Source organism: Miscanthus floridulus, chromosome 7 (assembly GCF_019320115.1).
Source record: "Miscanthus floridulus cultivar M001 chromosome 7, ASM1932011v1, whole genome shotgun sequence".
NCBI classification, from domain to species: Eukaryota; Viridiplantae; Streptophyta; class Magnoliopsida; order Poales; family Poaceae; genus Miscanthus; species Miscanthus floridulus.
Genome location: NC_089586.1, coordinates 96,400,593 through 96,413,485, shown reverse-complemented (window position 1 = coordinate 96,413,485; position 12,893 = coordinate 96,400,593). Strand labels below are relative to the sequence as shown.

Sequence of the window (12,893 nt, the reverse complement as noted above, 5' to 3'; positions counted from 1 at the left end):
TTCGTAATGGAAAAAAAGGAAGCCCTTGAGGTTTCATTACCAGTTCAGAATACTGACACCTGGAATCTCCGGTCCACATCTTGGGGTAGGAGTAGAGGACCAAGCAAATCCGCACCTTCCTTCCCAGTTCACAAGTACTCTAGGCAAGTAGCAGCAGATGCAGATATATATCTCTGCGCAACAAACACTTGGATTGGACGACGGGGCCGCCGCTTTTTGGTTGCGCTCTCCCCTCCTCTCCGCCCTACCCTGCCTTTGCATTGGAGCGCACAAAGCCGGACGGCACCACCATTTAAATAAAGTCTGTCTCTTCGACACAACCACGTATTTTATACGGTTTCAACATATAATTTTTTTTACACCATAGAATTAAGATCTAATAGTCTTCACTTTTCATCTACTTTTAGCCTCCGACCTCCACAGATTACATATTATAATTTTTTTTCTACGAAAGAACAAATCATAGATCCACCGTCGTCACCGCCGCCGAGGCGCGTCGGGGCGAGCTCGCCGGTCGCCGGCGCCGGCGCCGGCGCCGGTGCCGGTGGTCACAGGTGAGAAAGAAAGAGAGGGAGAGAGAAAAAATCAATGTATTTTTTTCACTAAAACGCACGTGTTGTATAGCATTTGTGTTTAAAGAAGGCCAAGCGCACGGCGGAGGAGAGGAGACCACCACCTCACACTCCATTCACGCCAGGATCGATCGATCGCGCCGCGCGCTATAGCTGCTGCACGTACGCTTGCCTCCTCTTCTTCTGCTGCTCTGCGGCTCCGGGCTCCGGCGCAGGTGCGTTTCTTGATTTTATTGGAATTCGGTAGCGTGATCGGGAAAGATCCTGATTTGGCAGGATTTATATGGCCGGCGGCCGCCAGGGTTGTGCTCGTGCGTTAGTGTTTTCTTCGTTCGTTCGGTTGCGTGACCTAGTGGAAACAAGGGAGCTTGGCGGTCGCTCGGGCCGGCGTGGAGTTCGATGTGGAAAGCGATCTCCTCTGGGATAGTGTGCTGCGCCGCGCCTGGGGGCCGCCGTCTTTCGTGCAATCATCGTTGCTTGATTTGGTTTCTTCCTTTTCGTTGAAGTCTTTCCGTGCTGCTTCTCTAGTGTACGGGCAGTTCGGGTTCCATCTTGAGGTTATCCACCGTGCTTGGAGGGTTTGGGTGTTTGGCTTCTCTGCCTTCTTAAGCTTCTGTTGGTATTGTAGAGTCCCTACAGAAGGCAAGTCTTTGAGGTTCTTTTGCTAATCGCTTCTTTGATTTGTCCGACTGAAAACATGATTCAAAACTTGTGTCCTCAACTTTTGATAGTTCGTTTCAGTTTTGGTGCTTTCTTGCGGTGAAAATCTGATGTGCAATTCCCCTGAGATGTCCCTACCCGTTCCTACCATGATGTTTGTTCTATCTTTACAAAGAGAAACATGCACTCGTATTTGTCAATTCATCTATCATCTATGATATGGTTTTGATATAATTAACTTGAACTGAATGTAAGACTCTTGCTCTGTGTACTATACTGCCTGCTGCTGACATGGCTGAATTATTTCCACATGGCGCAATCATGCTTTTTCGTATGTAAGTGCTAATGATAGTCCATCTAGTTGTGCCAACTTTGGTTAACCACTTCTTGTAAGACCCATGCATGTGAGTAACTAGTTATTCAGGACATTTGACTATAATAAAAAACAAACTGACTGTGCATTGGATGGTATCTCTTCAGACTCTTTTCTTCTTTTTGTGATGTGATCACTGGTTCTTCTCTTTGAAAAGTTGGTTCTCGCTCACCAGCTGAAAGTTTATTTTGAATTGGATTAGATTAAGTGATTATTGTGCTACTTTGTGAGCTGTCAAATCTCTAGTTCTTAATATAATGATACGTAGCTCTCCTATCCTGTGTGTTCGATAAAAAAAGATCCTTTAGTTTTTATTATTGTTCCCGAGGACCAGATTCACCAATGTTCCTTCTTTCATGCCTTCTGTAGGAAGTCTAATGTGGAAATCTCTCAGTACTGCGTACTTTTGTTAGAAGAAAGATTTGTTCAGTCAAGCTTTGCAAATTATCATCATAGGTTTGGATGACATTCATGGTTACTTTGACGAGTTTATGGAGCCCTGGTTGCCGAGCTCATCTGGGTTCTCTGACAATGGAACTGTAATATTTGCAGCAAAACTTTATTGCTCATCTTGGAAGAAAGTTTCAAGAAGGGTTGACAACTTACAAGTGTTCCTGTGAAGCTTGATGACATGTTCGTGAGGGAGGAGTGGGAGAGCGAAATTTCTTCTGTTATGCAGACGTCAACAGATCCTAACAACTATGGGGTATTTCCACATTCATTCTGCAACCAACATGTGGTTTCGTTTCAGACGAGTTCAATTACCAGTGGATCAGGAGCCATACCAGTTTGTCTAGACACTTCCAGTGGAACGAATGGCAATATGGCGATGTTGAACACTACATCTTCAACAATTGTATCCACTGGTTCACCAAACATGATTTCTGATTCTTCTTGCCAGAACCTCAAGTATAGTGCACCGTTGGCTGTGCAGTGGTCCTATCTGGAGCTGCAAATGTTGAATGATGGCCTCAGCAAGTAAGATATACATCCATATAATCTGAATTAAATATATGTTAAAAAAATCTGAATTAAGTAGCTATTTCCATCTCACCTTAATAATGAGACATTTTATCCTATATTTACTATTCAATTTTAAACAATTTAATCATGACCATGCCTCGAAGTTGAGGCCAAACTGCCAAGATTTTGTGTGTCCCTCGGTCTTAGAATATATATTTAGTTGTCCTAAGTCAAACCATCCTAAGTTTGAGCTGAGCCATCAAAGAAGCAAATTTATGAAAATATATTTCATAATGTATCTAATAAAGTTCATTACATATTGCAAACACCATTGTTCTTTTCTACAGATTTGGTCAAACTTAGGATGGTTTGTCTTAAGACAACTGAAAATCCATTATATTCCAGGACGGATGGAGTATTATGGTTTCATAAACTGAGTTTTGTGATGTTTGTGGTTGATTCTAGTCAGAAATACACCTCTGTTGTCTGTTTTTTTTATACTCTGATGAAAGGAGCACTCTTTATTTCTATAAGGAATTGTTACATGAGCAATTTGTTGGAAATATTAGATCCCTGTTCTCTTACTATAGATGTTTTTTTAATGCACTCTTACTATAGATGTTATTTCACATTCATGCCTTTTACTTATATACTTAGTCCAATAAAAAGAGGGATGATGTTTTTGTTTATCTTATGAAGCTTTTACCTATCAGTTCGTTCCTAATAGTTTATCCTTTTGGTTCATTGGCTAATGAAATTTTCAGGTATGCAAATGAACCAGGAATCATGAAGTACATAAAGATAGCAGCCATGTTACCAGACAAGACAGTAAGAGATGTTGCCATGAGATGCCAATGGATGGCAGCGGTTAGTCCTTGATTTCTCTGATTTATTACGCAGCGTCTGAATGTCATTTCCTCATCTGTTATATTCAATCTACATTTCAACCCAAAACTTCAGAGGTAGTTAACATTTCATAAACCTGAACTCTGATAGATACTAAAGCCATGCAATATGTTTATCCAGTCTAGATTATTCATTTGAAAGGAATATGTGGTCCCAAATCAGCTTATGGATGGAGACTAACAGTAGTTTATACTTGTGTGACTTGTCAAGATGATGTCACCATAATTCCACTAAACCAGTGCCGCGTATGTGAAAGTAGATCATGCTGAAGATACACTTATTGTCCACATCTATAAAAATACTATATTGGTCGATTATGAACATTAAAGTTAGTGTGATCTGAGCTGGTCCTCCTAAGTATCCTTTTGAGCTGTTGCCTCATAGAATTACCTTTGTATTTGTCTAGTGTTTACTAGAATAATATAAGGAAGGCTGACAAGTGTCTGCTTTTCTTCTGTGTTCGAGAAAAAAAGTCTCTGCTTTTGACATTACTATTTACTAATAATAAGGTTTGCAGACTAAAGTTGGCCTGCTCCTGTTTCATGTCGAGAGTTCATAGCATGTACTCCCTCCGTCCCTAAATAACTGTCGTCGTTGGTGTATGTCCCGTAAGTTTAACTCGATTTATAGAAAATGCGTGCAACATTTTTATCTCCAAATAAATTTATTAAAAAACTAGATTCAAAGATCTTTCCAATGATACTAATTATGTACCATAAATATTAATATTTTTAATATATATTTAGTCAAAGTTGTTTCTCGGGAAGCGAAAACGACATATATTTAGGGACAGAGGGAGTATAGCGCTTGGAAAGGTTGCGATTATTTTATTTACATTTTTCAGTTAGTACAACAGAGATGGCATATTTGATCCGATTGATCAGTGAACAGCATTCAACTATATAAAGCTGACACTGTCAATGTAACAAATAAGAATAATTCCATGTCTCTCTTTTTTAGTGTCAAGAAAGTAGGAAATATTTTTAGTTTGTTGTAGATGGCAAACGAAACATTGGTCTGTTGATCCACCATTTTACCTTGAGTAATAATTAGTTGTATCCTACTTGATGCTTTCCACTGGGATGCGTAATAATCAAGTAGTGTTTTATTTTTCATTCTTGTTGTTAATAATGATTAGTTATATTTTCTGAGGGAGTTTGTTCATCATATGTCGCTTTCCTTTTCAATTTCATTGGTGATGATATAGATTTTCTTATAGAGAAAAGAAACTACAAGACAACGGAAACCTGAAGAACACTATCCTGGAAAAAAGACAAAAGATAGGAAGGTACTCATCCTTTCATTTTTTTTATAACATTGTTGTCTGTTGTTAGCACCAGCATACTCTACTTGAAGAAATTACTGTTCTGACTACTGATAAACATTAAATTTGGACTTCTTTGTTCTAACAAATATATTTTGAAACACACCAGTCCATGGCTCCATGCATCTACACATGTTTTGGTTTTGTGGAAATGATGAAATGAACTTAACATTTAACACTCCAGTGGCATCTTCTCGACATAGGAAGATGAATTATAATCTGATACTGTTAAAATGCAGTTGGGATGAGAAATGTACATGATGCAACCTTATACAAGTAGTATCTATGAGTTCATTTTTAAATGGATCTGATTAAGGTTGTTTCTCAGGATAAAATGGCTGAGCCGTCATCATGGGGTACCAATCCTCCTGTTCAGACTGAGATGAGATCTTCCTCATTTATTCCTCAGAACGCCAAAAACAATGGATTTATCTCTGGAGGTTGGTAGGTCACTTAAAGAGTGATCGAGTGAATGACTGTGTAACGTACCGTTCACCATTGCTTTTGGCAACCATGAAATATTTGAACCAATTTTGCGTTCCGAGGAATGCTCAAATGCTATTCCACAAAAGTCAAAACCGTATTAATGCATTTAAACATATAGCATTATTGATATTTGATGGTGGTTCTGCTCTGAAGTTATCCTTGGGGCACTTAATTCGATAAAACATCACCACACTTTTCAGCATATTTGAGGATCTTTATATTGTAAATGTTAGAGCGTCCTCTTAGTTTGCACTATAAGCATATGAAGTTTCTTTATCTGCCAAAATGTTGAAACAAACATTGCCCTGATTACTTCAGATCATTAAGTTCTTTACAAGGTTTGACATGTTTCTGTTTCTTTTATGCAGACTCTCAAATTGACCGTGGAATGCTAAATATATTGGAAGAAAATGCTCGACTACTCAATCAAATAGAAGTAAATATTTTAACATCACAGGTTGGTATTTTGTTTCTTTCTTTTTTTCTCGAACCTTTTGTTTCTTTCTTGTATGATGCTTCTTATAATTTAGCCAATTCAGTTTAAGGCATTAGTTATATTTTAAATGTGTCTTCGTTCAGATCAACTCTTTATTTAGTTTGCAACAAAACTATAGAAACACAATAAAGGTTAATAGTTGATGCCATCCGGACCCAGTGCTCATAACAACTTCTCATTGGAGAGAGAAAAAAAAACATTCCAGCATCTGTTTGGGGCATATTTTTGTGAGAAATTTTCATGAGCAGCAGGAAGATTTAGCTGTGCAGGAGTAATTTTCAATTCCTCTGATAATACTTTTCAGGCTTATAACAACATGGATCTTTTCCATCACGCAAGAAGGAACATCAATGGTCTTCTACAAAGGTAGAGTTTACCTCATTTTATACACAAAAATTGGCTCAAAATAGTAAAGTGTGTGAAACACGTGAATATGGATGCTTTCTCTAATGTGGCGCTCTCCTTAATGAACAGCATGAGCCAAATTCCCGGAATAATGAGCAAGATGCCCCCATTGCCTGTTTCGGTGGATGAAAGGCTAGCTAGCTACATACTCCCTCGTGCTCCTATGGTAAATATCTTCTGCTTTGCCTATGATCTGCAATCTGGTACCTTGTTGGTTGTTGATCAGTATCTTAGCTACTGATATGAAGATACAGAATAAAAAATGCAGTTTGGGCTTGACCAATATTCAGGTGCATATAATATGTCACCACTAACCAGTTACTCCAAAGTCACTTTTATCGTTGGCTTGATATTCTGTTTCGTCCTGCCATTACTAAATGTAAAGTTGCACGCACCGACCGATTCAACCCAAAAGCTTAAGCTGATGGGTGAGAGGTGGACAATTCACTTATATTCCAACACTCCCCATCACGTGGAGGCTCCCTCAAGCCTCAGACGTGGAATAGGAGCGAGCAACAATTATTTTATTTAATTGCGCTAAACCAGGATTCGGACTCGAGACTTCTGGCTCTGATACCATATTAAGTTGTATGCACCAACTAGTTCAACCCAAAAGCTTAAGCTATCAGGAAGAGGTGGACAATGCACTTATACACACTTCAACACCCCCACTCACGTGCAGCCCGAGAGAGGCGCGCAGCCAGAGAGGCGCAAACGTGGAAATAAAGGGGCAGAGTGGACAATTCACTTATATTCCAACACTAAATAATACTTACTGACTAGTTGGTGATACTTAAATTGCTTATTTGTTAGCCAAATACTCAAGGAGTATATAAAACGTACATTCATTAGTAATTTCTGTAATAGTGTAATCACTGTCATCAGTCTCAATTAGCAATATGCATTTTCTTTTGACATATATATTGTTGTTCTCTTATCACCGGGTTCTACTGAAACACTCACTCTTGATATGTCACTGCTTTCATTTGAAGGCACAAGTTCTTGGCAGCAGTCATTTGAAAGAAGAACCAAGAGTATGGTAGGCCACTGCTAGACAGGGCAGCAGCTCAATTTTCAGCAATAGTTTGATCAAAAATATCTGAAGAGCTATGTGCTTGGGAATCTGCATGGAGAAGCGTAGGTGAAAGAACGATCTGGCTTTTCTGATGTCTGAAAGCTATAGAAGCAACATGATCCACTTCACCGCATGGCCTTAAAAAACGCTGTCCAGCTTGCCTTCTCAGGATGCTCTGTATTAGTGATTATGAATTTGAGATAGGTAGAATTTTCCGTAATCTGCAGTTTTCCTCACCTTGCTTGCACATATCGATTCTTTTTCGGGTTTTGTCCTGGTGATCGATGTTAACAGAAGTGTAGCATAGAAACTAAACTTGATATGGTTAATTAGCGGGAAAAGCTTAGCCTTTTTGTCAGTTACTACAAAGGTAACCAACCTTTTATGTGTATCTAGTATTCTAGTTCTAGTTATAAATTTATAATAATGCATTTGCAAGCCTGGTTCTCTAAATTGCAATCTCCTTCTGTATGTGCTGCGTGTCTCTTTGAAAATTGAAATTGCAAGAATTTAGCAGCATTCCAGTTAAAGTGCTGTAACACATACTCCACAGCAGAGTATCAAGATGGGGATCGAGGGAGAGTAGTAGTAGCAGGAAGTCACAGTACGTTTTCATTTTCAGTTTGTATGACACTGATTTGTGGGACCTTATTGTCAGATGTCGTGAGGATGAGAGCTTATAGCTGCCCATGTAACATTGAGACATCACGCAAAATATTTTGAAATACGTAGAACTAAGGGAAAGGAAACCTTCATCGTCGCTACTGAGATCAATTCCCATCACCCTCGATTATTGTCTGTGATTGCTCGCGTCTCTAAAATCCGAACTGAACTCATCGGAGGCCAAGGGTGTTACATGTAACATACTAACATGTGGTATATAGAGGCAACGCTGTAAGCATCCTTTGGATGTTCTTGCCTAATGTTTGGAGTGAAACTCCGTAGCTTTTGGCAATCTGCGCAACGTTTACCATCAATCGAACTCAGCTAAATTCATCAATCTGCGCAACGCTGTACAACGACGCAGACCAGGAGCAATATAACGGGGATAAAACCACTTGGCAGCTGATGTTTTTCAAGCTTTGCTTCATCCAGCTCTCTCCCCATGTATGTGCACAGGTGATGTAGCTAGGTAGTCCCCACATTTCTTACACGGTGTTGGACATGTCATCCTCGTTTCTACAACAGTTTCTTCAGGCACGCTTCTCCCTCCTTTTAGTGATTCTTACCAGAAGAAGCACTGACGACAGGCGATGGGATGTTGTGAGGGCATCAGGCTGCTGCCGGCGGCGCAACGGCGGCGACCACTTCACGGAGCGCCTGAGCCGCGTCGCCGTAGCACAGCTTCACGACGGAGACGCTCCGGTTCGCCACAGCATCACCCAGCTGCATGCACGCATTTATCCAAGAGCAGTTTCAGCGTCAAATCAACTCATCAAACGCACCCACAAACTCAACTAGTTTAGGCCCCGTTTAGTTCCATCCAAAAACCAAAAATTTTTGCGCAGTACCCGTCACATCGAATCTTGCGGCACATGCATGGAGTACTAAATGTAGACGAAAAAAAAACTAATTACACAGTTAGCCGAGAAATCGTGAGACGAATCTTTTAAGCCTAAATAGTCCATAATTGGACAATTTTTGCCAAATAAAAACGAAAGTGCTACGGTAGTCAAAAACCAAGAATTTTCGGAACTAAACGGGGCCTTATTGTGTTGTCTTTGTCTACACAAGGGCCCTTTGAGCTTTCCAAGTTTGACCATGACTAATTACGCAGTAAGGCAGAGGTGCATTAATTCTACTCCCTACACTCTAAATTACGCTGCAACTTCAGTCTATTGGCAAATACTAGTCAAAAGTCAATAACAAGAACTTGCTTAATTCGTTTATATCTGGATGATCTGACTGTCTTTTGTTGACCTGATTATGATACAGAGTAAGGTGAGAAGGTTCTCAACTCTAAATAGTATTGTTCCCTTCTGGTACAAATTGTTGATCGAGTACTGCTATGTGTAAAATAAAATCTACCATACCCTTCTTTTCCTGAAATTGACCGGTAAATGGGCTATGGGATAAATGTTAATTGTTAAATATATATATTAAAAAAAAGATTTTTTCCCCATGTACGCTGTTTGTACTACCTGGTCAATTTATCATGCTGACTGAAAAAAATAGAATGCTTCTAATAAAAGCAACTCCTACTAAAGATGGGAAAAGAAGGCACCGATCTCATAACCTCATCCATGAAGTAGAAGAAATCGTTGGCGAGAAGGGTGATCTCCTCCCTGCGCTCCTCGCACTCGTTGCAGGCAATCACACGGTTCAGGTCAATGTACAGGAAGGTGGCCTTCAGCTGGAGATCCCTCCTGACCAAATCCCACAGGTCATCATCCAGATCAGTCGTCAGATCCTCCTCCATGGACAGAAGCTCAAGTGCCGAGCTCTTGATCCGACAAACGCATCCCCTCAGCTCCATCCCCTGATCCATTGGTGCTCCTGGCAGTGCCCTCTGCAGCTCTGCTTTATCTTGCAGTTGCAGATGACAAAGGACCAGAGCCAATGATGTGGACGTATTTATGGAAACGCGAAAAGAGAAACTGATTCTTTGAGGATGTCTAGAAGCAAACAGATGTCAGCATGTGCATCAGAGGAAGCCCCCCGTGTAGTGCGGCAAGGGGCAAAGTGGTCAGTGCAGAAGATTACAAGATTAGTTATGCATGAGAGATGAGACCTTTCTGAATGTTGTTGGACTTTCTTTAACTGAAAAAGAGGAAATAGGAGGAAAAGGGAAGCTAAATTTTGCCACCTTTCCTCTCCTTGGACATCCAGCAAGGTAGGCAGCAGAAGAAAGTATCAAGAGTTGCTCACAAGGAAATTGATGAAATGTTTATAACCAAACACCGTTGCAGCCATAGGAGTAGTATAGAAACTTTCGAACAGAGGTCTGGATTGGTACCCAAATTAGAACATAAAAATAAAGAAATGCAATGCTTTATTCAGGGAAGAAAGTTAACAAAAAGCAAATATGATACTCCCTCCGTCAAAAAAAGTGATGCTCTGGGATAAATTTTAAAGAACAGAACGTCACTTTTTTGAGACGGAGGGAGTATTATAGTACTGTAACACCCTAAAATTTACATCATTTCAAAATAGGCGAAATTGATTTATTTATGCTATTATGTGTGCATTTAACATAGAGAAATAATAATTTTTATGAAGTTAAAATCAAATATAAGGTTAAATACATGTTGCATACATGGTGGAGCATCGTTTCTTTTGTATCGTGTGATATTCAAAACCTTTTGAAAATTGGATTTGAAAACTCTGGAAAAAAAAGAAGAAAAAAGAAATCTCCTTCCTTTCTCCCTCTATCGGCTTTCGGCCTTTTGGCCCAGCCGGCCTGCCTCCACCCCTTCCCTCCTCTCTCGCGCAGGCCCGGCCGGCCCAACCGCACCCAGGCCGCGTAGGCGCGCCCCGCCTCCACTCTCCCTTGCTCAGCTCTCTGACCGCTGGGCCCCACCTGCCAGCGCCGCCACTACAATGTCGTCCCCAACCTCCCGCCGAAAATAGGAGGATTTCTCCCTTATCCCGCCGCCGAGCGCCTCATCCCGCAGCCCTGCTCCCGTTTTCTCTGGGGTTCGGCGCGATTCCCATCGCACTCTTTTCCCATCTACGCACAACTGTCGCCCCTATCGAGCACGCAATGCCACCACAACCCTAGCTCGCGCCGTCGAGCTCGAGCCACCGTTCAGTCGCCTCAACGTCGTTTTGGATCAGCTGTCGAGTAATGATTCTCCCTGCGTGGGTTTTTCCTTTCTTTTCGCCCTTGTTTGATCCTATCGTGTCGCCGACGTGCAGGGGCTTCGCCATCCGCCATTCCTAGCCGCGAGCCATCTCCGATCCATCTCTGTCTTCGTTTCATCCGCGGTGAGAATCCCCGCTTCCTCCTTTTTCGTTTCGTGTCTTTCCCGTCTCGAGTCGTGGCCTCTAGGGCCGTTTCCGCGTGCGCCGACGAGCTCTTCTCGGTGCCGGCCATGTCGGTCACTGCGCGGGCCATTCTCCGGCCGCGTTAAGCCCGGGGTGGACTCGCCTTCACCCCCGCTCTCTCCTGATTCCTTCGGTTCGTCAAACCGTGGGCCATAGGGCCCTATTCGTTCTCACCGGCGACCTTCTCGCCGCCGGCCATGGCCACGCCCGTCATCTTCCCCGGCAGCTCTCTCTCTCTCCCTCCCTCGTTCTAATCTAAGCCGTGTGATCTCGATCGAACGGTCTAGATCGTGCCATACCCCTTAGCTGACATTTTTCTTAAAGAGCCCCTTAGGTTCTTATTATTTGTACGCATAGTCCTCGGTCTGATTCAAAAACCCAAATTTTAATTTATTTTAATTCATTTAAGTTCACGTTATTTACAGAATTGCCACCCAGTTCATATTTTCATCATAACTTATTCATTTTAGATCCGATTTGATCCGTTCAAGTTGCGTTAGGCTCGTAGTTACATAAATCTACATGTTTATGGTACTGTTAATCATGTTTTCCATTTTTTAAATTCATGTTTAGATTTAATCTATTAAACTACTATAGAAAATCTTGTTTAACTCATAACTTTCATGTTTTAGCTCTGATTTTCGTGATCTTCGCTTCTGTGTGTTCTTAGCGAGACGTATATTCGTTTTATAAACCTTTTATAGTGAACCCGATGACCTTCCTTGGAAGTGGGTCAAGAGGTTAGCTACCTCGGGCGAAAGGGTAAATCACGGCTGAAAGGTCCTAATGGTTAGAGGGGGTTGAATAGCCTATAAAAATTTCTACAACACTAAATAAAATGGTTAGACAATTATAAGGCAAAGCAAATATTGCGCTAGCCTACTAAAATGCAAGCCACCTACCATAATTCTAGTCTCTATGATGTCTAGGCACACAAAGCCTATGTCACTACACTAAGTTAGTGAACTCTCAATGACTAACTAAAAAGACTCACTAACCACTAGATACGACACAAGCTAGCTCTCAAAAATAATTATACTAAAGAGCTTAGCTACACTATGAATGTAAATACACAAGTGGTTGAGATGTGAAAGGATCAAGATGCCCAAGAGGGGGGGTGAATTGGGCTAATTCTAAATTCTCTTGCACTAATCAAATCCTACGGATAGCCCAATTAACCCCTTGTGCCTAGAAAAATGTTTATATCAAACTAATGCACAGCAACCTCGCAACCTATGTTCCAAACTTACTCTAGCAAGCAATTCTATGGATGTAAAACAAGTATTGAATTGCTCAAATTAAATACTCAAAGTAAGTGCTCAAAGTAAATAGAGAGAGAAAGGAACGCGGCGCTGTTTTGCCGAGGTATCGGAGAGTCGCCACTCCCCACTAGTCCTCGTTGGAGCACCCGCGCAAGGGTGTAGCTCCCCCTTGATCCGCGCAAGGATCAAGTGCTCTCTACGGGTTCATTCTTTGACACTCCGTCGTGGCGAATCACCCAAATCCGCTCACAACTTGAGTTGGGTCACCCACAAGCTCCGCCGGGTGAACACTAAACTCCCGATCACCACTAAGCCGTCTAGGTGATGGCGATCACCAAGAGTAACAAGCACGAACTCTCACTTGACCACGCGAAGCCTAATGAG

The 12,893-nt window shown here is 41.4% G+C and overlaps 2 protein-coding genes across 4 annotated transcripts; one reads left to right on the top strand and one right to left on the bottom strand.

Annotated features, from left to right (window-relative positions):
* Window positions 1-234: 234 nt before the first annotated feature.
* On the top strand, window positions 235-7,705 carry LOC136463886 (uncharacterized). 3 transcript variants are annotated; one of them, XM_066462860.1, is made up of 11 exons: window positions 235-554; window positions 625-787; window positions 1,975-2,061; window positions 2,158-2,583; window positions 3,333-3,435; window positions 4,694-4,762; window positions 5,127-5,238; window positions 5,653-5,741; window positions 6,085-6,146; window positions 6,255-6,351; window positions 7,178-7,705. In XM_066462860.1, the coding sequence occupies exons 4-11, from the start codon at window positions 2,237-2,239 to the stop codon at window positions 7,226-7,228; spliced, it is 930 nt and encodes a 309-aa protein (XP_066318957.1). In that variant the 5' UTR covers window positions 235-554; window positions 625-787; window positions 1,975-2,061; window positions 2,158-2,236; the 3' UTR covers window positions 7,229-7,705. The 3 variants fall into 3 exon arrangements, with proteins under 3 accessions (XP_066318957.1, XP_066318959.1, XP_066318958.1); XM_066462862.1 differs by lacking the exon at window positions 1,975-2,061; XM_066462861.1 differs by having other exon boundaries at window positions 1,975-2,583.
* A 396-nt stretch (window positions 7,706-8,101) lies between these two features.
* Window positions 8,102-9,785, bottom strand: LOC136463885 (photosynthetic NDH subunit of lumenal location 3, chloroplastic-like). The gene is made up of 2 exons (XM_066462858.1): window positions 9,497-9,785; window positions 8,102-8,646 (listed from the first exon to the last, which is right to left on the bottom strand). Exons 1-2 carry the CDS (start codon window positions 9,746-9,748, stop codon window positions 8,533-8,535), a joined length of 366 nt encoding a protein of 121 aa, XP_066318955.1. The 5' UTR covers window positions 9,749-9,785; the 3' UTR covers window positions 8,102-8,532.
* Between the last annotated feature and the right edge of the window lie 3,108 nt (window positions 9,786-12,893).

Bases quoted from the DNA above. Each gene is read 5' to 3' on its own strand.
- LOC136463886 (XM_066462862.1), top strand. From the start codon at position 2,237: ATGTTCGTGAGGGAGGAGTGGGAGAGCGAAATTTCTTCTGTTATGCAG. The intron at 2,584-3,332 runs GTAAGATATACA...TGAAATTTTCAG, and splicing joins TTGAATGATGGCCTCAGCAA to GTATGCAAATGAACCAGGAA. The intron at 5,239-5,652 runs GTTGGTAGGTCA...TCTTTTATGCAG, and splicing joins CAATGGATTTATCTCTGGAG to ACTCTCAAATTGACCGTGGA.
- LOC136463885 (XM_066462858.1), bottom strand. From the start codon at position 9,748: ATGGATCAGGGGATGGAGCTGAGGGGATGCGTTTGTCGGATCAAGAGC. The intron at 8,647-9,496 runs GTTATGAGATCG...GCGTGCATGCAG, and splicing joins TCTTCTACTTCATGGATGAG to CTGGGTGATGCTGTGGCGAA.